At 51.3% G+C, this 24674-nt stretch overlaps 1 protein-coding gene across 10 annotated transcripts in view; it reads left to right on the top strand.

The window, feature by feature from the left end:
* Positions 1–23625, top strand: part of GOLGA3 (golgin A3) — a 44677-nt gene extending 21052 nt beyond the window's left edge. For 8 of the 10 annotated variants that reach the window (XM_035016761.1, XM_035016766.1, XM_035016764.1 and 5 more), the window contains 17 exons: positions 621–823; positions 3278–3415; positions 4692–4853; positions 5148–5516; positions 6966–7043; positions 7797–8060; positions 8525–8619; positions 9359–9575; positions 11511–11654; positions 12229–12426; positions 13267–13383; positions 15966–16105; positions 16704–16836; positions 17066–17188; positions 18494–18658; positions 19545–19708; positions 20304–23625. In XM_035016761.1, the coding sequence (XP_034872652.1) occupies positions 621–823; positions 3278–3415; positions 4692–4853; positions 5148–5516; positions 6966–7043; positions 7797–8060; positions 8525–8619; positions 9359–9575; positions 11511–11654; positions 12229–12426; positions 13267–13383; positions 15966–16105; positions 16704–16836; positions 17066–17188; positions 18494–18658; positions 19545–19708; positions 20304–20523 (2930 nt within the window). In that variant the 3' untranslated portion in view covers positions 20524–23625. Of the gene's footprint in view, positions 1–620; positions 824–3277; positions 3416–4691; positions 4854–5147; positions 5517–6965; positions 7044–7796; positions 8061–8524; positions 8620–9358; positions 9576–11510; positions 11655–12228; positions 12427–13186; positions 13384–15965; positions 16106–16703; positions 16837–17065; positions 17189–18493; positions 18659–19544; positions 19709–20303 lie in introns of all 10 variants that reach the window. The other 2 variants (XR_004681373.1, XM_035016767.1) reach the window with 2 other exon arrangements.
* The last annotated feature ends 1049 nt before the right edge of the window (positions 23626–24674 follow it).

The following is a 24674-nucleotide window of genomic DNA, read 5'->3' on the forward strand; positions in this document are numbered from 1 at the left end:
GGGCCCACAGTTGACCCTCAGTATCTGTGGATCCCTAATTGTGAATTCCCCAGCTCACTCAAATTTGTCTGTGACCCCAAAGCAGTACTACGCTTGGTCACTTGCGGGCAGGCGCACTGTATGCAGGATGGGCGTTGCCCAGCACGCTCACTCCCAGCTGAGCCGGTGCCCTCTTACGGTTTAGCATCACCTCCTTTGCATCTCTATGCTCTTTAGGGTGGTTTTACTATTTAAAATGAACTCCAAACACTGTCGTGTGTTCTTAGTGCAAGAACTCTGTGGTGTGTTTTACGGAGAAAAGAGCGTGTGTTAGGTGAGCTTTGTTTAGGCATGAGTTATGGTGCTGTTGGCTGTGAGTTCAGTGTTGATGAATCAACAATATAGATTAAATAAGGTGCCGTTACCCATAAGCGCTCACGAAACAAGGTTGTGTATTGACCAGTTGACCCCTTTTTCTCCCCCGGGAGCCATGGTTCAGCACCCTCGATTGCAGTGTGAATGAGAGTCAGCTGTATTTCTCAGTCTCTGCTGAGAGCCTGGCTCTGCTTGGCATGTCCCTGCAGAGCTGCAGGCTCTCCTGTGTGCAGCAGGTGGTCTGAGCTCTGCTTGCTTGCTTTCAGTGCATGACTTGAGACAACAGATGACGGCCCTGCAGAACCAGCTCCAGCAGGTGCAACTGGAACGAGCAACTCTGAGCAGCAAGTTGAAGGCGTCCCAGGCCGAGATCTCATCTCTGCAGCATGTCCGGCAGTGGTACCAGCAGCAGCTCGCCCTGGCCCAGGAGGCCCGGGTCAGACTGCAGGGCGAGATGGCCCATATCCAGGTATGGCCCCTGATGTGTCTCGTGTGGAACAGTTGCCTTTTTCCTAAATTAATTTTTTTAAGATTATTTATTTATTTGACAGAGAGGATAGGTAGGCAGAGCAGCGGGCAGAGGGAGAGGGGGAAGCAGGCTTCCCAAGCTGAGCAGGGAGCCTGATGCGGGGCTGGATCCCAGGACCCTGGGACTATGACCTGAGCTGAAGGCAGATGCTTAACTGACTGAGCCACCCAGGCGCCCCAAAAAGTCTTTCTGTTTTTAGATTTTATGGATACAGTTTTGAAAATATGTTGCCCATTCATCTGGCCCACACCCCATCCTGCAGAGCAGGCACTGGCCACGACCTCTGACACCAGGAGTCTTTCAGCTTCTGCTTGCACATTTTTTTTTTTTAATATTTTATTTATTTATTTGACAGAGAGAGCAGCGAGAGAGGGAACACAAGCAGGGGGAGCGGGAGAGGGAGAAGCAGGCTTCCTGCCGAGCAGGGAGCCCGATGCGGGGCTCAATCCCAGGACCCTGGGATCATGACCTGAGCCGAAGGCAGACGCTTAACCACTGAGCCACCCAGGCGCCCCTGCTTGCACATTTTTAATTCTAAAATCCCCTCCCTGGAACTCCTGTGCCCAGAGCTGTGACAAGTCCCTCCGGGGGGATGCCTACCATTGTTTGAATCCAGCTCTCAACCCCATGTCTGCCTGGGTCTCAGGACTCTCGCCCCAGCTCCTGTGCCCTGGTCGCTGCCCTCCTGGGTCGTTTCTGACATGCGCGGAACACAGCATATGTCACCTTCCTGGTTGGAGCTTCGCTTTGCTCCAGCTGCTTGGGCACCAGGTCTTTCCTGCATGAACACTCTTGTTTCTCTCCATTTTATTGGGGGTGCAGGCATGTCCACCTCTGATTCTTCACGAGGAGTGGGGGAGCATGTGACCGTCCAGGCCCACGGAGTAACACTGGGCCCTGCGTTTTTCCTCGAGGCCTCCCCCTCTGGGCCCGTCATGCTCCAGAGGCGCTCGGGATGGTAGGCAAGTGGCTGAAATGCACTTTGCTCCACATCTTGGTGCTTTGGACTAATTAGATCGCGAGGATGCTGAATGGTGCCTCGGTCAGCCTCTCTCTTTGAATTCAGCTATAGGTTTTATTCTCTCTCTCTTTCTTTTTTCCTTTGGCCAGATTTCATGCGCAAGTGCAGACTGGCCTATCTGCCAGAGATAAAATATTACAGATTAATTAAAACTTTATTTCTTAAGTAGAAGATGTAAAATACTAACTCCACCAAATGCTTTTTTAAAAAGATAAACCTAAAGTCTACAAATACATGAAATAGAAATATTCTTAAATTTGTGTTACATATGTTTTAAGCCAAAGAACCCTACGGGTAAGCATTTATTCTATTTACAACATACTTGGAAATCACTGTAGAAGTTAATGCAAGCTTGAAGCTACAGTGCATTTATATGAGGCATAAAATATTTAAAGAAGCTACATTTATGTGTCTTCACATAGACAGAAGTGGAGGGAGGGCCCTGGGCAGTGGAGTCTGGGAGCCATAACTGCTTTTCTCAGATACCTCCGGAGCCCAGGGTCAGCATTCCTGATTCGGGTGGTGAAGACATTTCCTCCCTCTTTCCCTGGTGACATAGAATGTTGCCAGGCACATTTAAGAGGCAGGACAGAGCAGGGTGATCGTTTTTCTTTCATTGCCTTAGAACACAATCCCAGCAAATGGCGCCTCCTCCTGCCCTGGGTAGCTTCCATTTAGACCCAAAATTCACAACTTCTGGTCACATCTGGCATCTCAGAAGTCAAGAAGTGTTCAAATTAGATCTGCAAGTACTGTGTGGGAAGTTCCAGTCCCAGACCCGTGTGCCTTCAGGCTTCTCTTTCCTGAGCCCCCTCTTGAGGCTGGCTGTGCTGGGCACCTTCTGTGTGAGAGACGGTGGGTCAGAGGAGGCCTGACTGTCTGATGGCCGGGGGTCTGACCCCGGGCTGTATTGCTTCCTGGACATGGCCAAGGTCAGCCTGGCAAGTATCTCAAGACAGGCACTGGGAGGGCAGGGCATGACATGTGTCTGGTCATAGTTGGTCAGGTCATTTTTGGGGCAGATCCCAGTCCCTGCTGTCCCTGCAGCCAGATGAGGCCCCTCATCTTTGGGCTCACACATATACCTTCCCTGGGAACTTTTGTGTAGGTCTTGCTACAAAGTGCATAGCCTCAGGGGGATTGACCACTGACATCTGGGCTGCCAGCCTGCCCCTCTTAGGCACAAGCAACCCAGATGGCCCAGGTGGCAGGAGGGTGGGCAGTGAGCCCTGTGTGGTGGGGCCCTGGGGAGCAGCTTTCCCTGGGGGCCATCGCTGGGTAGGGACCCTCACCGTCATGGCCTCAGGGATAGGCCAGTCTGCACTTGGCGTGAAATCTGGCCATTTTCTACCTTGTGGAATTTCTCTCTGAAGGTTGGACAGATGACCCAGGCAGGCCTCCTGGAGCACCTGAAACTTGAGAACGTGTCCCTGTCCCACCAGCTGACGGAAACCCAGCACAGATCCATTAAGGAGAAGGAACGCATTGCTGTCCAGCTCCAGGGCATTGAGGTGAAGGCTGTGCCGTCCCAGGACCACGGCTGTTGGTGTTTGTCTGGGGTTGGGGCTTTGTTTTGTCACTGGTCAAGGTTAAAGTTTACAAACACATGTACATAAACATTAACTATATATATATGTACATATATTCAAGTGTCTTTAAAATAATCTTTTGGACAAGTGGCAGTGATTTAAGGTTGGGGATTCCGACCCTGACATTCACCAGAAGCTCATGTTTCTCTGATCTGAGCTGCTGGTGCCAACTTGTCTTCCATGATGCACGTGGGCCCTGCGCTCGGCCGGTGGTGGGCAGGTGCCCGCGTAGCAGGTGGGAGAGGCAGTCAGCATGTTGGATCTCTAAAAGCCTTACAGTAACAAGCATTTTCTTGTCTCTGAGCTCTCAGCTTGTGTCCTGTTTAACCCCCGGCAACTAACCACACGCCCGAGTTAGGACAGGACCAGGGCCTCTGCAGATTATTTCCAGGGTGGTGGGGTGCAGTAGCTTTGACCAGGTCTCCTTAGCTGGGAGACCCTGTATGATTTCTTACCCTCTCTGAGCCTTGTTCCCTTGTTTTATAAAATGAGGATGATAATACGTACTCAACAGATAGGCTTGTCGGGAACTGAAAAGGAACAGTGCACAACATGTGGGCAGCGTGTGGTCTGAGTTGTGTGCCGAGGATGTGGAAAGTTGGCGTTCTGGGACTTTGGCTGTTCCCCTGTCTCCCGCTTCTCTGCACCCCTGTGTCCTCACGGGTGATGAGGGTGACGGAAGAGCATCATGGCACGGCAGACATCTGTTTCAGGGGCTCAGCACCAAAGAACTGAAAAAACTTTAAGTTATAAACTAATGTTTTTCCCTGAGAAACATACCTAGTTATTGGATTTTATCTACATACTCACACCATAAAGAAAATGTGGTATTTGTCTCCCAGCCCTGCTCTGGTTTCCCATCCCCAACGCAAGGACACACTGCAACCTGTCCTCGCGTTAGAGGCAGCCGGGGAGGGGTCGCTCATCACTTTATCCCATTTCTTAAAGCGGGTTGTCTGCTTGCTTCTTCCCTCGGCCAGGCCCAAGGGCCAGCAGAGAGAACCGTGGGCAGAGGAATAGGTGGGGTGACCTGTCTTTTGGGCAGCAGGAGATCACCAGCCTTGGGCCCCTGTGGCCCTTGGCTCCTCTGTGTGCGGGTCGAGGACAGGACAGTGATGTGGATGAGGTTTTCCCACTCAGACTGCTGTGGTCTTCAGGTTTATCCTGCTTTTTAAAAAACACCATTTTCTGTCCTTAGGCCGACATGTTGGACCAGGAAGCTGCCTTTGTGCAGATTCAAGAGGCAAAGACAATGGTGGAGGAGGACCTGCAGCGGAGGCTGGAGGAGTTTGAAGATGAGAAGGAGCAGCTGCAGAAGATGGCGGCCTCGGCTGCATCCCTGGAACAGCAGTTGGAGCAGGCAAGCACCCCCGTGGCCTCGTGTGGCTGCCCTGGTGCCACACACGGCCGTCCTCGCCTGGCTGGCCTCACTGCGCATCTGTGCTGCGGTGTCTATTGAATTCATTACGGTGTCACATCCACAGTCCAGCTGCGGTTGCAGACCTGGCCGGGTGTTGACCTCTGCTGGTATTCTTCCACACCAGAACTTTCCATGCGGAACGCTGACCCCAAAGCGTCTGTCCAGGTGATCTAAGCCCTGAGCGCACACTCTTAGAGCAGGGCAGTCACAGTGAATCAAGCTCCTGTTTTCCAGGTGAATCTGACTTTGCAACAGCGAGACCAGCAGCTTGCGGTGTTACAGCAGGAGCACCTCGACCTGCTGAGGCAGCTCACCTCAACACAGGAGACATTGCAGGCCCGGGAGCAGTCCCTCGGCGACCTGCAGATGCGCTACGACGAGCTGCATGCCAGGCTGGAGGAGCTGCAGGGGGAGGCCGCCTCCAGGGACGACACCATCCACTTCCTGCAGAATGAGAAGATTGTCTTGGAGGTGGCTCTGCAGGCGGCCAGGAGCGGCAGGGAGGAGCTGGACAGAGGAGCCAAGCGCTTGGAAGAGGGCACCGAGGAGACATCACAGGTTTTAGAGCAGTTGAGGCAAGAGTTAGCCGTGAAGTCCAGCCAGGTAATGCACTTCGCTGCCATTCTGTGATGAGTGGAAACCACACGTGTAAGGCCCGGTGCTGGCTGTTGGCTCCTGTTTGAGCACCTTGTTTTTTTTTTTTAAGATTTTATTTATTTATTTGAGACAGAGAGAATGAGAGAGACAGCACACGAGACGGGGGAGGATCAGAGGGAGAAGCAGGCTCCCCGCCGAGCAGGGAGCCCGATGCGGGACTCGATCCCGGGACTCCAGGATCATGACCTGAGCCGAAGGCAGTCGCTCAACCAACTGAGCCACCCAGGCGCCCTGAGCACCTTGTTTTGTAAACGTGCAAGACCACTTCTAGGGCAGGGCCCAGGGCTCGGAAGGTGGGGGTGGGGGGTGGACGGGCACCCACACCAGCAAGCTGTGTGCCTCCTGGTAGCTGCTGGGTGTGTAGATGCTGAGGGCTGGGAAACCGAGTCATGTTTGGTGCGTTGAAAGTAATCTCCCAGGGAGCACCTGGGTGGCTCAGTCAGTTAAGTGTCTGACTCTTGACTTTGGCTTGGGTCATGATCTCAGGGTCATGGGATTGAGCCTCACATCGAGCTCCACACTTACTGTGGAGTCTGCTTGTCTCTCTCCCTCTGCTTGTCCCCCCCCCACTCCACCCCTGCTCAAGTGCACGTGCGCTCTCTCTCTCTTGTTCTTTCTCAAGTAAATAAATAAATAAATCTTTGAAAGAAAGAAAGAAATCCACCAAGAAGCTCCAGTTTCTGTCCACAGATGATGTGGAGCTCAGATGTGGGGAAAGTTGTGTGGAACTTTTGGTTTTTCCCTGGTGCATGCCCATAGTGGGGCTTGTGTACACGTGGCAGGACGGTCGTGTGTCCGTGGGTGAGGGCGGGAGACACGGGAGGGTCCAGGTGTGTATGGACATGAGCAGCACGGTACTCCTGGGAGCTGTTATGCCAACAGCGTGATGTGACCTGACGTAGGCAAACGTTAACAAACAGGACGAGGAAGGTGCAGGGTGTGCAGGCAGTGGAGTTCGCCCTCCCTGAGCATCAAGGACAAGGAAATCGGTGGCAGGTTTCCTTCTGGGAAGTAAAGTACAGGGGGCCTGTGTTTCCTCTGCAAACACTGCCGTGGGCCCAGTTGCTTCTCAGACAGGACACGAAAGCAAGTCGAGAAGCAGAGGGTGCGTAGTTTAGGGGGATTGCGGGGACCTTCTGGACAAGGCTGAATTTGGTCTTACTGTTCGCTCAGTAAGACGGATGCCAGCTGACGCCTGAGAAATGCAGACGTGGGGTCTGGGGCGCTCTGTCACACTGGAGTCTTGCCTGTGTTGTTGTGAGGTCTCTGGAGGTTACAGTGTGGACTGAGACGATGATCCTACAAACGGAGGGAGGCGGGAATGGGGGCTGGCCTCCCTGTCTCCCTGGGAGCAGAGCGGCCTCAGTGAGGTCTGTGCGCGCGTGTCCTTTGTAGGTGGAGCACCTACAGCAAGAGGCCGCCACCCTGAAAAAGCAGACACAGAAAATAAAGGAGCAGTTTCTTCAACAAAAGGTAAAAATGTGTTGTTGGTTTTCTTTATATGCAGCAAGTGTGTGAAAAAAATCACGTGTGGTTTAATCATTTCTCTAGAACAAAAGTGGTCAAGGGGAAAGCAACGTTTAGACCCCCTCACTTGTTTTGTTTTGTCTTTTTTTAAAGGCACCGATCCTTAGCTGTGCTCTCACTCCTCCTATTTTAAGGTCTCAAGTCAGGATGCAATTTCAGAATAGGGTTGGCATCTGTGATGCAATCTTGGCCTTTTGTCACGTCAGAGAGCGCATGCCGGGCTATGACACAGACTGACTTCTGCTAACATGTCTTTGAAAAATTAGACCCTGATCTAGTGTTGAAGTAAGTCCTGGCTCACGCAAAGGGTGGGGGCTCACATTTTATGTGAGTGAAGCCGGTGTTGGCTGTTGGAATGAATGCGAAGTGTTGCTAGCACCAGGGTTTTGAGAAAGGCCGACCCAAGGGAGAGCTAGAAGTGGTTCTGGATTTTGTTGCTGGGACGCAAGCCGGGGGAGGACCCAGCAGAAGCCTGGCAGTGCGGCTGAGGGGAGAGCACTCGCCAGGTGACATCTGTGTGCGGCACCCAGACGTGTTCAGGTGTGTAAGGTGATGCTGGGCCTCCGTGGATGGTGTCCTGGAGTTGGTGGAATATGTTATTTGTAGTCTAAAACACGTTCTGCCGCGGATTGGTGGTGAGCATTTTTGTTGAAGGAGACCGCACCTCGTGCTGGCTGCAGCCTCTGTCTTGTTGGGCAGGTGATGGTGGAGGCCTACCGGCGGGACGCCACCTCCAAGGACCAGCTCATTGGTGAGCTGAAGGCCACGAAGAAGAGGCTTGACTCAGAGCTGAAGGAGTTGAGGCAAGAGTTAATTAAACTTCAAGGGGAGAAAAAGTCTGTGGAGGTAGAACACGTGCGCTTGCAGAAGGAAGTGTCCCATGTCCATCAGCAGATGGCCGACCTCGAAGGGCATCTCCAGTCGGTGCAGAGGGAGCGCAACAAGATGGAGACGCACTTGCAGGTCTGGGATGCATTTGACTTTGAGGTTCTGCCAAACATGCCCAGGGGTTTCTTGTGCAGGGTGGAGGGCAGGACAGCCTGGAACAAGTCCGTCCCGGAAGGACGGGCAGACGGACAGGTTCCCCCCTGGAGGCAGCACGGGGCTGGAGGCCGTCAGCGTTCATAGTTCACCCCAGCGGGTGCTGGGAGGGGCCTAGGGGGCTCTGGGAGGGGTGGTCCCTCGGGGACTGTGGACAGAGCCACAACCCAAGGCTGACCTGGGCGTTCCCTCCAGCACTCTGGACCGCTCTCAAGTGATCGCCTATAAAAGAGCAAACCTCTGTCAGGGTCCTCTCCAGAGCCCTTGTCCTTGAGGGTGACCCTGAACCGGCACCGTTGAGCCACGGGGAGCCTGGTCCTGAGAAGCAGGCCGCAGAGGGAGGACTTTGCTTTCCTCACTTTGTCTTCTCTTCCCTTCTTCTGAAGTCTTTTCAGTTTGATAAAGAGCAGATGGTAGCTCTTACAGAGGCCAACGAGGTGCTCAAGAAGCAAATTGAGGAGCTACAGCAAGAAGCCACCAAGTAAGTGGACCCGAGGCGTGTGCAGGCAGAAGGGGTGAGCGCGGGCGGCCTTGAGCTCTGTGGGGGACACGCAGCAGCCAAGGGCCAGGGGACTCTGAACACACTGTCAGTTGAGCCCTTGCTAAGGAGAGGGGACACAGGATGTACTTCTAGGCAGCCAGGGAAGTCAGATTCCAAAGTTACGGCTGGAAGGGGGTCCCGGCATGGTTTGGTGGCTGCCTGTGGTTAATAGGCACTCCCCCTGTGAGCGTGCTCCATGCCAGGTGAGTGTGGCAGCGCCTGCCCCTCCCAGTTCCCCCAGCAGGGCTGACTGCGTGTGTATCCCTCTTGCTGTGTGTATGCACGGCAGGTAGCCTTTTGGGGCCTTTAAGCCCCATGGCATGTCTTGTGTCCTGCGTTCCTTTACTTTCGTCAGCTGGAGATTACTTGTGAGCTGCGTTTTTGAGATTATTATTGCTATTCAAGAAGAGCACTGGAAGCGTTTGGAAGGACAGCAGTATTCTCTGATTTTCACGAGATCATTTAAGCGGCTCTGAGAGGGGAGCAGGGCAGAAGTAGGTGCAGTGCTGGGCTCTGTGAGAGCAGCCAACACCAACCCCACGTGCTGGATCTGGGCGGAGCGGCAGTTAGCCGGCGTGGGGCTGGGGGTGGGCAAGGACGAGCCTTTCCTTGGTGTTAGTGCCAGGACATCTTGTTGGAAGTGAGTTCAGACTCCTCTGTCCTGCCTGCCACACCCTAGGGCCATCACAGAGCAGAAGCAGAGGATGAAGCGGCTGGGCTCAGACCTCAGCAGCGCTCAGAAGGAGATGAAGACCAAGCACAAGGCCTATGAGAATGCGGTGGGCATCCTCAGCCGCCGCCTGCAGGAGGCCCTTGCAGCCAAGGAGTCGGCAGACGCAGAGCTGAGCCAGCTGAGAGCCCAGGTGGCCGGCGGTAGCCGTGACCTCCCTCTGCACGTGGGTAACCCGTCTGCTCTCGGCCAGGCTGCCAGTGGTGCAGACTCAGTACTGGGGACTCGATGTGTTACAAACGTTCGAGAGACTGGAGACCCGGGGCAGAACTAGCGCGTAGGCAGCCTTTCTGTGAAGTATTGTGTGCTAGCAACGTGACCAGGGGCTTGAACACTGCACAGACGTTCTCTCGATTCACCCCTGCTCGCCTGCGCACCGTCGCCTCCTCCCTCAGCCTCCCTGCCCACTCCTGTCCTTCTCCACACCCCCTCCGTGTCTGGGGAGGGATTTCCTGAGTGCCCGTGTGGGAGGCTCGGGGAAGTATTTGGAAAGTCCAGGAAAGCTTTTTGGAGGAAAGAGTCTTTGAAGTGGTCTTGAATAACAGGAGGTGTTGGAGTCCGGGGGGCACATCTCAGCAGGGGAGTGCTGTGCATCTCGAGGGCACGGTGGGCCCCTGGGGGGGTGGGCTGGCGTGAGATGGAGGGCTGACTGGTGGCTCGGGCAGCGTGAGACCTCACTCTTCTATGGTGGGACACTGACGGGCGGTGGCTGAGCACAGCCGAGGCCAGGCGAGGCTGTGTCGGGGAGACCACGTGGGCTCTCCTGCCGTAGCTGAGATGGCCGGGCCATGTGAAGGCTGCAGAGCGGCCAGTGGGACAGGCCACTGATGGCTTGTGGTCACTCAGGAGGGGAAGCTGTGAGCCGGCGGGGCAGGCCGGGGCCAGCGGAGGGAGCAGCACCCAGTGTCCAGCTTGAGGGTGGCTGCAGCGGGCTCTGCTGACAGGAATCAATCGGGGGAGGCAGTCGGTGTGGGCCAGAGTGGGCCGGGAGTGGCTGTAAATACTCAGACTCAAAGGAAGAGGGACCCTGCATGTGGTGAGGGGCATGGGCTCTGCTCTTCCTGCTGTTACATCATGAGGCAGAAGCCTTTTGCTCTGCATTATTTTTTAGGATAAATGGGCGGATGTCCTCCTGGAGGAGGATGGAGGATGGGCCCTGGGCTTGCAGGGTGTTTTTATTCGTGTGATGAAGGCTGCCAGAGCCCCCCGAGTGTCCCCGAGTCCTTGGTGCCCCACACCCTGCCGTCTTTGGCCAACATCAAGTTTTACCCAACTGCATTAATTTGCTTTTTGTTTATTCCTACCCAACATTTCATTTGTGTTTAGCAGTTGTGTTTCTTACTAAATGAAGTTTGTCTTGATCTTCTCTCCATGTAAGAATTTATTAGTGGGAAGCCATCATGGCACGTTTTCTTACCAAATTAGGTAAACTTAATACTTCTTTTACCTAATTACTTTATAAAATGGGGGGGGGATTTTATTAAGTTGCAATTTCCCTTCAACCTAGAAATATTTCTCTGCTTCTTTTTTGATTCTTTGGCTTCTCCGGTGTCAGGGATCGAATGTAAATGCCCCCGGGAGCCTGTTACCCCCCCCCTGCCCCCGCCCCACCAGCACTGCAGCCTCAGAGCCAGAGTCCTGGTTTGGTCTGTGCTTCACCACTTGTAAAATGGGGCCTTCGGCAGGCTACTCACCTTCTTGATCCTCAGTAAAGTGAGGCCAAAATGGAGTAAACAGTAGAACCTCCTTGGTCAGAATGGCTCCGTGAAGAAACGCACACGAAGTGATCAGAGTAGTGGCTGCACCACCCAGCAAGCATGAGCGTGAGCACACACGTGGGGTGTTAGTTCTACCGCGCCTGGTACAGCTTGCTTGCCACAGATAGTAATTCATCGTTCTTAGTTGTGAGCCAGAGTTTTTCTGTATTTTCAAAGCATTTAACTCGGGGGAGGGAAGTACGGTAGGACCGCAGCGCCTGTCGAGCATGGTCAGCAAGCTCATGCGGTGGGTGCAATGCAGCCCTGCAGGGAGGGAGGTGAGTGCCTGTCACATGCCGTATTGAAACCCATGACCAAATCCGCCTTCCCGTCCTGGCTGTTAGGAGAGAATCCAGGCTCTGGAGGCAGAACTGCAGGCTGTTGGCCACAGCAAGACGATGCTGGAGAAGGAGCTCCAGGAGATTATCACACTGACCAGCCAGGAGCTGGAGGAGTACCGGGAGAAGGTGCTGGAGCTGGAGGACGAGGTAGGCCGAGCTTCGTCCTCACACAGCGGGACGAGCCTCACTGCCCCCGTGCAGCTCAGGGGCAGAGAGAAGGGCTCCTGGAGAGGCAGAACTTGGCCTGTAGCTCAGCCTGCACTGTGCTTCTATGCGCCATCTGACCACTTGTCTGGGTCCCTCTCACCGCCCCCCCCCTTATTGAGGCTCCCCACACGCTCTCTTGAGCACCCCTCTGGTGTGGTGGTTGTCAGAGTGTTAGGATTAAGATGTCCCCAGTAAGAACACTCTGGTTGCAAATAATGAGAAAACCTGTTCTTTAAAATAACTTCACGTAACTCTCGGGCCCAGAGAGGCTGTGGCTTCAGATGATGCTACGCGTGGCAGTTGGTGATGTCACCAAGGGCTCTCTACGGGGACCCAGGCTCCCCAGGAGAAAGCCGGGGGGCTGGGAGCTGGGGTGTGCTGCATCTGCTGCAGTCCTGGGGTGGTCTGTTGGAGCTTCTTGGTGCAGTTGTTCTATTTCCGGTGTGGGGGAGCTTAGCTCCATTAGCCAGAACAGGTAATTATGTAACTTCACAGTGGTTTTGATCTGTTTCAGCTTCAAGAATCTAGAGGCTTTAGGAGGAAGATAAAGCGCCTTGAGGAGTTGAATAAAAAGTTGGCCCTTGAGTTAGAGCATGAGCGAGGGAAGCTTACAGGCCTGGGGCAGTCCAACGCAGCTCTGCGGGAACACAACAGCATCTTAGAAACAGCTTTGGCCAAGAGGGAGGCAGACCTGGTTCAGCTGAACCTCCAGGTACTCAGACCCTTTGCCGGAGGCAGGGGACTCGCTTCGGGATAGGTGGCTCTCGGTCTGGCGCATGTCGCCTCACGCAGCAGTCCCAGCCGCCCGCAAGCAGAGTGCTGCCCCGTCACAGAGACTCAGAACAGGGAGGATCTGGTGACATATGAAGCCCATCTTGCAGCTCTGTGGGGTGGGGCAGAGCTGGGAGCTCCTAATGCTCCCCCTTACCGAGGTGTGGAGGCACTGTGCCCCGCCCATTAGCTTCCTGGTGGGTAGGGGACTCCCTGCTCAAGCTGGTCCCACTGTTCATAAGAGGCTCTTCCCTGTGTGATGCAGAGCTGGGATTTGAACCTTGGTGGGGCTCTCTCTCCGGACCCTGTTCTGGGCTCCGGCTCTGCAGCCTCTCTGGGGCTTGGGGAGGAGGCCTGGCACTTCAGAGCCCTCTTCGAGGGGCAGTCAGTGGCCAAATCCAGCCCCCGTCTCAAATTATCCAGCTGTTAGAGAGCTTATAAACTTTTATTTGTCACTGGTTCCCACCCTTGCCATATCTGGTGGCCTCGTCCATCTGCGTTACCTGCCTCACCAGGGAAGTATTTGTGTTTCAAAGCCCCGATTACAGGTAGCCTTTGGGTGCTTGCTCTGTGCTTGAATACGGCCATATGACTTGACTGCCATCTCAGACTTCACGTTCTCCAGAGGTGGAATTCTCCCTCCTCCGCTACCTTGTGCGCCTGTCGGTAATGCATCGTGTTGTGTGCCACCATCCTGCCAGGTTCCCACGTGGCACTGGGGCCCCACAGGCCTTCGAAATCTGAGTGCCTCCTCACTCACTGCTCCGGTGATGTGCTATAGGTCCAGGCAGTCTTGCAGCGGAAAGAGGAGGAGGACCGCCAGACGAAGCAGCTCGTCCACGCCTTACAGGCTGCGCTGGAGCGAGAAAAGGCCACCGTGCACAGCCTCAAGGAACAGGTGTGTGACCAGCTTCCCACTGGCTCTAAACTGCAACTTCAGAGCCTGTCGGAAGGCATTTTTTCTAAAAACTGAGTATGTGCACGCTTGACGCCTCACTTCCCTTCCAGGAATTTATTGTACAGATATCTTTGCTGATGTGTTCTGAGAACGATGTCATCACAGCCTTGGTGACAGTGAGCAGCTGGAGGGGGCCCTGATGTCCATCCATAGGAGAGTGGACCTGGATTAACCCAGAGGCAGTCACATGGGCCTAAGATGCATGCACAGAGCCGTGTAGAGACGTATTTGCTGGAGAACAGTGTCGCACACGTAGTGTTGAGTTAAAAAAGCAAACTGCAGAACAATAGCTGACCCCATTAGTGCTAAAAGAGCAATGGAGAAAGAAGGCTGCATGCACTCTTTGCCGTTTCCTGCCTGGCTCCTTTCCATGCTCAGGTGTTCACCAGTGCATCAGGTCAGTCTTCCAGCAGAGAGGCCTGTCCCACTGCCCCTGTGAGCTGGAACAGACCTCAGCTCCTGTTTCCCACCATGGTGCCGTGTCTGTTACTCCTCATCAGAACATAAGCTTCATGGCTTGAGGGCCGTGACTCATTTACCCTCATGTCCCCAGTGCCTGGCACCGAAGAGATGTTCTGAATGTGTTTGCTGTGTGCAAGGGTGCATGTCACATCCTTTAAAAATGTTTCCGTGATGATATAACAGGTAGAAAGAAAGAAATTGTTCTTCATTTTTTTGGGTGAGACAGTAAAATATTCTTTTAAGATAGTACAGTTTTAAGATCTGTTAAGAACATATTACTATGGGGACACCTGGGTGGCTCAGTCGATTGAGCATCTGCCTTTGCCTCAGGTTCTGGGATCGAGTCCCATGTTGGGCTCTGTGCTCAGTGGGGAGCCTGCTTGGGATTCTCTCTCCCTCTGCCCCTCCCCCCCACATGCATGCATGCGCACTCTCTCTCAAAAGAAGAACTTGTCACCATGAACAGACCCCCGTTTGCCTTGTCTGGTTGGTTTTTATACCTTGCGTGGAGTTGAGCTGAGTCAACTACCCTCCCTACTTTTCTACCCCCCAATTCCTATCTTTTGCTCACTTACTAATTTTATTCTCCCTTTAATGAAGTTGAATTTTATTCTCCCTTTTATTCTCCCTTTATTCTCTAGTTAGCAGGACTGACAGAGCTAGACTCTGCTGATTGACACTTTCAGTTCCTTCATTCCCTGTCTGCTTGGAAAGGGATTTTTTTTTTCTTTTTTTTAAAGATTTTATTTATTTATTTGACGGAGAGAGAGCAGGAGAGAGGGAACACAAGCAGGGGAAGGGGGAGAGGGAGAAGCAGGCTTCCCGCTGAGCAGTGAGCCCGATGCGGGGCTCGATCCCAGGACCCTGGGATCATGACCTGAGCCGAAGGCAGACGCTTAACAACTGAGCCACCCAGGCGCCCAGGATATTTATTTTTTCTAAGTATGATATTAAACAGTACACAGAGATATAGTTAGAGCAATTTCATAGTGTAAGGAAATTTGTGAATAGAAGTGCTGGGGAAAATGATGGATATGTGACCTTGGCTTCTTTTTTTTTTTTTCTTTTTAAGGGCAGTAACTGTGAACTGTCCTCATTTATGTCTCTAAATGCATTTCATGAAATTATCTGGACTGTTTGAACAGTACATGCTAGTAGTAAAAAGTAAAAAAAAAAAAGTCGTAAAGATTGAAGTACAGATCATCTTGAATTTGTACCTGGTGATAAACCACTGTTAACATCTTCTGTTGGAGTTTTGTTTCCTTATTTATAAGAGTTTTTTCTATATTTGTCATATATTATAAATATTTTTATTAAACTTTTATTTTTTTTTAAGGATTGTATTTATTTATTTGACAGACGCAAGCAGGGGGAGCAGCAGGCAGAGGCAGAGGGAGAAGCAGACTCCTTGCCAAGTAGGGAGCCCGATGTGGGACTCGATCCCAGGACTCTGGGATCATGACCTGCTGAAGGCAGACGCTTAACTGACTGAGCCACCCAGGCGCCCTTTATTAAACTTGTAAAAAATGAAGTCCCTGCTTGTGCAGTTAGATAAGAAAACCGAGTTACTGGAAAGGAAACTGGAAGATTTTGTTATATTCTGAGAATTTGCTGGTCTCAGAAACCTTGAGAGAAATTATTGTTCATCATGAAAAGACTACTGTGTCATAAATGGATAGTAATCAGTAGCTTTACTGCAGTTACTTGGTGTGATGGAAGGATATGTTCCTCCCCAAAAACATAAACTAGGACTGGATTTAACAAGAAATAGACAGATATACTTGAGGAGGACAATCGAAACTATTTAGACCAAGGAAACCTTGCATGCATTTGTTCGTTCAGCAGATCCTGGCGGCCGGCTGTATGTCGCCTGCCTGCGCGCCAGGCATGTGTTAGGGCTTCAGTCCTTTGGGAGCTTAAGAAGCTTTGGAAGAAACAACTGCAGGAGCAGCTGGGACGCGGGTGGGGTTGGTGGTAGCTCTCTTCGCAGACATCACATCGGGCGTGTTCTGTGTGGTTCTTGCCTCTGTCCTTGGTGATGTGGGTTTTTGTTGTTGTAGGTCGCTGCCGCCAAGGCGGAAGCAGGACATAACCGCCGCCACTTCAAGGCTGCCACCTTGGAGCTGAGTGAGGTGAAGAAGGAACTGCAGGCCAAGGAGCAGCTGGTGCAGAAGCTGCAGGCTGAGGCCGAGGGTCTCCAGTGAGTGCCAGGCGGGCAGAGGGCTGGGTCAGTGCCACGGCCGGGGACGGACGGGCAGGAGCGCCACCACGTCTTCTGGTTAGGACCTTCAGCACGTTCAGGTCACCTGGGTTTTAGCAAATCTCTGAGCACTCTGGAGGCAAATCTAAGAAGGAGAATGTATCCGATCCCTGTCTTAGGAAGCCTGCAGCTCAACTCCGAAATTTCCGGCCTGACATGGCTGTCCCCACTCCACACCTGAGGGTCCTTCACCAGGAACAGAGAGCCCTGTGTGAGGGGCACATGTCCCGAGGGCTGTGCCCCACCACCGAGGTTCACTGCAGCCTCCAATTAGGGCAGCCTTGAGTTGAGCACATGTAGGGGTGCGTGTTGGGAGTTTTCTCCCATTGTAATCCATAAAATGGGCTAGCAAAATGTCCTTCCCGGGGCTTTTGTGAGGATTCGTCACGACAGAGCACTACAGAGCTCCTAGAACAGTCGCCGCCCAGAGTGAGCAGTGTGTGAGTTTCTGTCACCCCTGATGGATAATGTTCAACCGAGCACACTTTGTGGTAGGGTTAGGGTGCTGTGATTTCATGCTTCCTTGTTTTTATGCTAGGATTCAAGAGGGGAAACATTCCCAGGAAATAGCACAGTTCCAGGAGAAGCTGGAGGAGGCCCGGACCCAGCTCCAACTCCTGCAGAAGCAGCTAGACGAGCAGCTGAGCAAACAGCCTATAGGGAACCAAGAGGTGACCTGCCTGGGAGGCTTTGCATTTCCACTTAGCGGGACTGACAGAGCTAGACTCTGCTGATTGACACATCAGTTCCTTCATTCATTCCCTGTCTGCCTGGAAAGGGATATTTATTTTTTCTAAGTATGATATTAAACAGTACATAGATATATAGTTAGAGCAATTTTATAGTGTAAGAAAGCCACTTTAAAATTCTTTTGGTCATGTGACTTTCTCTCTCCTCTAGATGGAAAATCTCAAATGGGAGGTGGAGCAGAAAGAAAGAGAAGTCCAGTCCTTGAGGCAGCAGCTGAACTTGACTGAGCAGCAGAGTAAGAAGGAACTGGATGGAATACAGCAGTTATCACAGGTATGTGCTGTGTAAAGGCCCTGGGGCAGAAAGTCAGAGACCGCACCTCACAAGGTGCTAAGTGCATGACGTGAGTTACCCCAAACCGAATGCTTCCACCAAACCATTTTGCAGGCATTATCCGTTTCAGAAAGAAGGCCAGGTCACACAGCTGAAGGAGGCCAAGCCCTAGCGCTACATACGCCCTGGGCTGAGCTCTGTGAAATGTATCAGGAATGGGATCTGACACAGCCTAGTCAATGAGGCAGTACATGTGAAAAGTTCACCAGTCTGTGATGCACTTTTCCACAAAGAAACCTGTGTGCGGGTTGACCACTTGCGCAAAGGATCAGAGAGAGAGAGCTCTCGCCAGGATTCCTACTTGTGGATGGCTGGCTTGAGTAACAGGATTGATTTATATTCCTTCCTCCTAATGGTGAGGCTTATTCCAGTAGCTGACCTTGGAATGAATTTATGTATGTATGTATGTATAGATTTTATTTATTTATTTGACAGAGAGACAGCGAGAGAGGGAACACAAGCAGGGGGAGTGGGAGAGGGAGAAGCAGGCTTCCCACGGAGCAGGGAGCCCAGTGGGGAGCTTGATCCCAGGACCCTGAGATCATGACCTGAGCCGAAGGCAGATGCTTAACGACTGAGCCACCCAGGTGCCCCTGTAAAAATATATTTTGAAACTAAGTCATCCTACCACCCAAAGATGAGCACAATTAATGTTTTCATGGCCCCTTGTTCTATCCATGTAGTTTTTTTTATTATTGAGATTGTACAGTGTAATTTTTTGTGCTTTTATTTTAATTAATTAATTATTTATTTATTTAAAAGATTTTATTATTTGACAGAGAGAGACACAGCGAGAGAGGGGACACAAGCAGGGGGAGGGGGAGAGGGAGAAGCAGACTCCCCGCAGAGCAGGGAGCCCAACCTGAGGCTCAATCCCAGGACCCCGGGATCATGACCTGAGCCGAAGGCAGACGCTTAACTGACTGAGCCACCCAGGGGCCCCTGACCTTGGAATTTAAATGGATTCTTGGGATCCATTATAGACAGTGGACACGGGAATATTGCTGGTTCCTCGTCAGAGGCTCTGAAATTTGAGTAAGGACGTTGAGGATGTGACTGTAATGGGACGCTGCCCAGCCCAGACCGTGGTGAGGAAATAGGCTGGCATGGCAGCACCACCTACAGCATCATAGAAAAGTTGCTGTTAGTTTCTAGCCCCTTACACTTGTGACATACAAGCTAAGATCTTAGCAGCACAGGCAAGATCCTTTAGTTTATAAAAACGTGTGACTTCCCTTTCTTTAGAACATCAAAGCTGAGTTGGAGATGGTGCAGGACGATCTGTCCCTGACCCAGAAAGATAAATTCATGCTTCAAGCTAAAGTGTCAGAGCTGAAGAACAACATGAAGACTCTGCTCCAGCAAAACCAGCAGCTCAGACTGGACCTGCGGCGTGGCGCAGCGAAGACGGTACTCAGACCCCGCGCCTCCATCAGGTTCCCGGGCCCAAGGCACCCCTGCTGGGCGGGTGGCTGGGGTACTTTCTGGTTACTCAGACAGGAAGTTCTGTGTAACCAACACTGAGCAGCTACTGTGTGCAGTAAAGGATGCTGGAGTCTTGTGCTTGGCAGCAGGCCAAACCCTTTTATCTTGGTGCCTTTTCCAAGAGCTCTTTGCTTCTTTTTATGAATCACGTATCCTTTTGTTGTAATACGCTTTATAAGCCACATGAGGGCTCATTTGCTGGTCTTCACAAGAGCCCCTGGCCTGGTAGGTGAGCCAGCTGGGGCCAGCACTGCCAGATGGGCTTGGGGGCCTGGGGAGCCCCGCCCAGACCCTCTGTACCCAGCATTTGTTTCTCTGCTCAGGCCACGTAAATATTCTCCAGGTGCAAAGAAATCCCTCAGACTCAGAGGTTTATTTAGCACTGTTTGGCTATCTGTGGAAAAAGTTTGAAGTTCTAGAAAGGGGAGTTGTAGGAGTTAAAAATTGACGTATTTCTTAGGGAGATGCAGGGTCAAGGCTGTGGTCTTTTGTGGAAAGCCCCCACAGTTCCCATAAGGGTGTTCTCGCTTGTGATTTAGGTCGTCCTCCTGAGTAGCCAGCATTACGCTGTTTGTGCATGGTCACGTGCATTAGGAAGACGCTCACCCATTCAGCCAACATTCCCTGAACCCTGTGGCTGTCAGCTCTGCCAGCCTGGAAGCAGGGGGGCATGCCTTCCCCGAGGGCCCATCGTGAGCTAGGATGCCCTCTGGGAGCACTTGTTGTGATGATCGGGGACCGATAAGGGGAAGGTGTGGTTGGTGTCAGCCTCCAAGTGAGAGGGCTCCAACCATGTGCTTTTTAAAAACAGAGAAAGGAACTGAAAGGCGAGGCCAGCTCTTCTGGCCCCGTGACTCCAGTGAAGATCCCTGACTGCCCTGTCCCGGCCTCCCTGCTGGAGGAGCTGCTGAGGCCCCCACCTGCCGTGAGCAAGGAGCCCCTCAAGAACCTCAACAGTTGTCTCCAGCAGCTAAAGTATGAACTGTGTTCTGTGTTCTATCTCACTTGGTCTTTAAAAATAGATTGCATGTTTAACTTGGAAGAATCCTGTTGCCAGCCCTGCGTGCCCCGAAGAGGCTGGGCAGGTCTGTGCTATGTGGGGTCACTCAGGCCCTCAGTCCCTGTCATACGGGAGGACTGCCTGGAGCTAGGTGACCCTTAGGAACCCCACACATAGCTCAGGGTTTTACTCCCAAGAGCCTGAGGCCAGTGTTTGCAGGGCGTGGCCCTGTGGGGACATCTTTTTGACCCTGTGAATGGAGGCCATGTGTAGGCCCTCAGTGCTGTCTCACCCACCTTCTCCCTGAGCACAGGCCCGTGTGTGCAGACCTCTGCACCTGCAGAGGAAACTGCTGAGCCCCATAAATCGTGTGACCCCCCTGGGTGCTGCTTCCCAAATAGACAGGTTCTGTCAGCCACCCGAAGGTGCCGCAGATGAGCAGGCTGCTGTCTGAGTCAGGCTTGTTAGGATCCGTGTTGGAGATGACCAGTTGCCTCTTGGGGAAGTAACAGCGTCGTTTCTGGCTCTCATTTGACTGGCCTGCATTCCTTGCTTCCCCTGTCTGCCCAGGCAGGAGATGGACAGCCTGCAGCGCCAGATGGAGGCACATGCCGTCACCGTGCACGAGTCACTGTCCTCATGGACTCAGGGGGATCCCGCTGCCAGTGCTGCTCCCCTGGGAGATCACGCCAACCCCAGGGGAGATACAGAGCGACACAGTCAGTGCAGGGTCTCCAGAGAGGCGCTTGGAACAGCGGCCGCCGAGCACCCCCACTCCGAGTGCTTGTAACTACCCAAAGGAATAATCTTTTATCAATATTATTTATTTGACTGTTTGCTCTGTGTTTTTCTAAGAGATGAAGTTTAAATTTTGCATCTGCCTTTTCAAGGAGTAAAAGAACTGAACAAGAGCCAAGGATTAGAGAAATAGTAATTTGCAGATCACAACTAGCTTTTCCCCTGAAATGACCAAATGCTAGCAACCTAGTTTAGATCTCAGTGAGTTTTTGAATGTGTCTGAAGGGTTACTTGCGGGAGGAGGTCTCTGTTGAGTGACTGTAGCTGCAGCCCCCTGAGGGTGATGCCAGTCAGTGGCCACCGGTGGAAACGCTGCATGACTGGGTCCCGCTTCTCTCTTTCCAGATTCCGTGAGAGCTTTAGCTCCCTGCAGAAACGAAACTTTATTTGCACCTTTGGTTTTTATTTTCAATAGCTATCTCACCATAGGATGTGTATATAAATACTGAAAATCATAAGCTAATCTTTAAAAAGTGTATTCCATATTATTTAAGAATGACCTGAATTGTCTTTTTATTGATCGCCTTTTGAAAATCTGCTGTCAGAAGTAACGTACATGTAGGATTTAGGGATGTCAGTCAGAAAATTATATTTTAAGAAATATAATTATTTTATTTACTGTACCTTCTAAAACCAAATATTCTTGGAGCGAAAAGGTTTTTTGTTTCAGTTTCACTTTATTTTTGAGAGCCTTGTCCTAAGTGCACACCCCACCCCATCTGACCCTTGACCCTGCACGGCCTCACTCACTTTGGCTGTCCCCTAGGCGGGCCTGGTGGCCATAAGGACACAATCACCATGTGCTGGCCTGACATGGGAGATGGTTGGGGAGGGGTCACAGGAGAGGAGGGGAGAGAGGGACCAGGGCTCCCTGCAGGGCTCTGAGCCAGGTGCAAGGCTTCTCCAGGCCTCCTCCCCCTGTCCCCCCCACCCCACCCCGGGCCCACATGAAAATACGTCCATCAGAGCCTGTGTGGTCATCAGTGGTCATCAGGGGACATGCTGAACTCATTGTGGTGACAGCCTTCAGAAGGTCCCGTAACCTCTCATCTGGAGGGTTTTCTAGAACGGGCAGGTCAGCTGTGTGAGAAGGCAGTGGAGGCCACCCGAGCTCTCCTGTAGGTGAGAGCCTGATTTGGAAGCAGGCTCCGTGAGCGTGGGAGATTTACTTGACTGTCTATGACCCCGGAGGGCTGTAACTTTGTCCCCTACTGGCCAAGAAATCTAAGCTGATAGTGAACTGTTGTCAGAGAAGAGAGGCCCCCGGTGCAGATCTGCTGGTCTGGAGATGAAGTTGGAAGTGTTACTGATCAGGCCAGATATGCTCGTGTCAACTTACTACTTACGTCTCTTTTGTGGAGAAAACGGTTTGATATTTTTAAGCTGTTTGTGTTCTCTTACGCTATTAGAAGGTAAATTGATAAGGTAGCATTAACCACAAAGACGCTTAGTGTTTAAAAAAAATTCCCTAGCAAGTATTGAAACTTCTGAAATATGTAGATCACTTGTACAGGGTTAATCTTGAAATAATACTTGAAGACTTCATTATAAATATATCCTATTTTCATCTTAAGTTGGAAATCGTTTTTGACAAAATTGTTTTTGTACCATTAGAAAAGAAAAATCGTAACTTACATTCTTATTTATTTTGGGTGTTTTATCCTCAGTTTTAATTTTAAAACCAAGACATGACACTCAGCCTCATGCTGTGGCTACTTTCTCACTGCTGCTTATTGGAGGTCTCCCAGTGAAAGCCGGTCACTGTGCATTTTTTATTAGGAAAGGGTAAACGGATTCTGAATAATCCTCAAGTGAAAGCAGATTTCTGTTCCTCACCCTGTTTCCCTCATGTCTTACTTGTGTCTGTGCACCTGCGGGCTTGTGCGGGCCTGCAGTAGCCGCGCCCCCTGCTCTCCTGCTGTCCTGTGCCACCGTCGTGGTCACCCCATCTTTCAGTTCCGTCAACACCAGCCTGCCTCTGGTCTGACCTCCCTGGCTGTCCCCACGCACTGTGATGTTTCTTGTGTGGCCTGCAGCTCCTGACCTGGGGCCCTTTTGTTCAAGCTGACACCACCTTTAGGCTTCTTAACAAGTCACTTGGAAGAGGAAGTTGGACTTTGAAATCACCTGCTTCTGATTTATTGAGGGTTATTATTATTTTTTTAATCTCTAAGGGACTTGATTGGCACTTCTACCTCCCAGGCTACATTCTGCAGTGAGTATCATTTGAAATATTCTGTTTGTGGGCAGAAGTGGGAATTTGGAATTTACTCATGGAAAACAACAGTCCAGTCGATTATTTATAGGAACAGGCTTGCTGTTACAGTATGTTTGTGTATATTATTCATCCTGTGTGATGAATACCGTATTTCTTGTTTCTCTTATGTTCCAAAAAAAAAGCTTATTGCAGTGTGGTTATCACTGATTTTTCCATGGAACACATTGGATAGATGCCACAGATCTTACGGATTTACATGGTTTTGTTCTACTGTTTGGAAGGTCTAACAGGCAAGGGTTTGATAGGCTTTTTCTCTGGCCTGGGTCCAGGTCATGGGACAGACCTGCTAGGAAGATTCTCATTACACTCTTTCTTAGTTTGAAGACTTTTCTTGGTGTAGGGTTACTTACTGCAGAAGCCACGGCATATAGTCCTACTCCTATGAGTAACTTTTTAAATAGAAATGAAATGTCCTGTGTAAAGATTTCTAGTAGTGAAAGGGACCAGTATATCTGAAAGACAAATGTCCTGGAGCCTTCCTCAAGGACCCCTGTGACGTGTGAGACGTCCTGAGCCTTACGCAAACACGTTCCAGGCAAATCTGATTGTGTGGTGGTCTCAGGTTATAATAGGACCCTTGAAGGTAATGTTGTAGAGGGTCTAGAAAACTGGATGGCTTTAAGTTACTCATTTCTGTTAAAAATTTCCTCATGAAAGGGAGTCCTCCTCAGGTTGGGGCTGTTAGGGAAAAGGTGTCACCATGCCCAACGAATTGTAACTTTAAAAAGCATGTTGATTTTTTATAAATTTAAGTGTGCTGGGGAATTCCTTAAATTTTGTGCAATAAACTATTTTTTGTTAAAGTTTTTCATATTTCATTGGGGGCCTTATTTTAATATATATAGTTTGCCGTATTTGGGAGTAAATTTAATCTTGGGTTGTTATAAACGGTTTAAATATTTGTCTTAAAAGAGCATTTTACTATTCTGCTAAAAGATTCAGATGGGTGTGAAATCTAACTTGTGCTGCTTTTGACCATAGCAGAAGAATGGCAATGTGTTAGCCATGCCCTTCCCCGTAGCCCACGCTGCACCTGCTGCCACACGCAGGTGGGTACGAAGGAGAGGCGTTCTGCTGAGCGGACCGAGAGACAGGAGGGCAGGTGCCCTTTGGGCTGCGGGCATGTCCCCGAGCATGTCCCTGTCCGGGGTGCTGCGTCCACCACTGGGCCCCACAGACTGTCACGGCTGACGACAGCTGGACCATTAATACTTCTCTGAGTCTCCCGTGTCGTGGCCCAGTTTCCCCTCTTCCATCCATACTCTATTTTCAGAAGAGTTAGCCAGACGTGGAAAGTCTTCCGTTAAGTGTTCTCATTAATGACCAGCATGATAAAACTGTATAGAAAAGAAGTCAGCTGGTGATCACAGAATGTGGTTTTGTGGCGGGATTTATGCGTTACTTTCCTAGGATTCTGCTCTTATCAGCTTCCCTAAACAGGGGTCCGTTAACACACGCTGCACAGCCCAAGTGAAGATTGCTGACTGCTTCTTGTGTGGCCCTGACTCCCTGAAAGGGGGAGGATGCAATCTTTGTTTTCTCTGCAGTAATCAGGAAAGGAAGGATCCTGTGTCCCTGAACTTTTTTCTTTTGCCTGTAAGGTTGCTAAACATTTGCAAGCACCAAACGAAGCATGCTGCACCCTCGGTGGTTGTACGGTGGGTGTTCAGGAGGGGCTGGGCACAGATCGGTGGAAGGTGCAGCGGGAATGTGTGCTGAGGGAAGGACCCAAGACTTACCACTGAGGGGGAGCCTGGTATTTAGAGATCACCAGGTCACTCAGAAATCTCCTACCTCGTGCAGATTATGTGGGAAATGCAAATAGGATTGTTTATGCTGCTACCGTCCGGTTTGATGGATAAACA

Source organism: Mirounga leonina, unplaced genomic scaffold (assembly GCF_011800145.1).
Source record: "Mirounga leonina isolate KUSES-001 unplaced genomic scaffold, KU_Mleo_1.0 Mir_171, whole genome shotgun sequence".
Taxonomy (NCBI): domain Eukaryota; kingdom Metazoa; phylum Chordata; class Mammalia; order Carnivora; family Phocidae; genus Mirounga; species Mirounga leonina.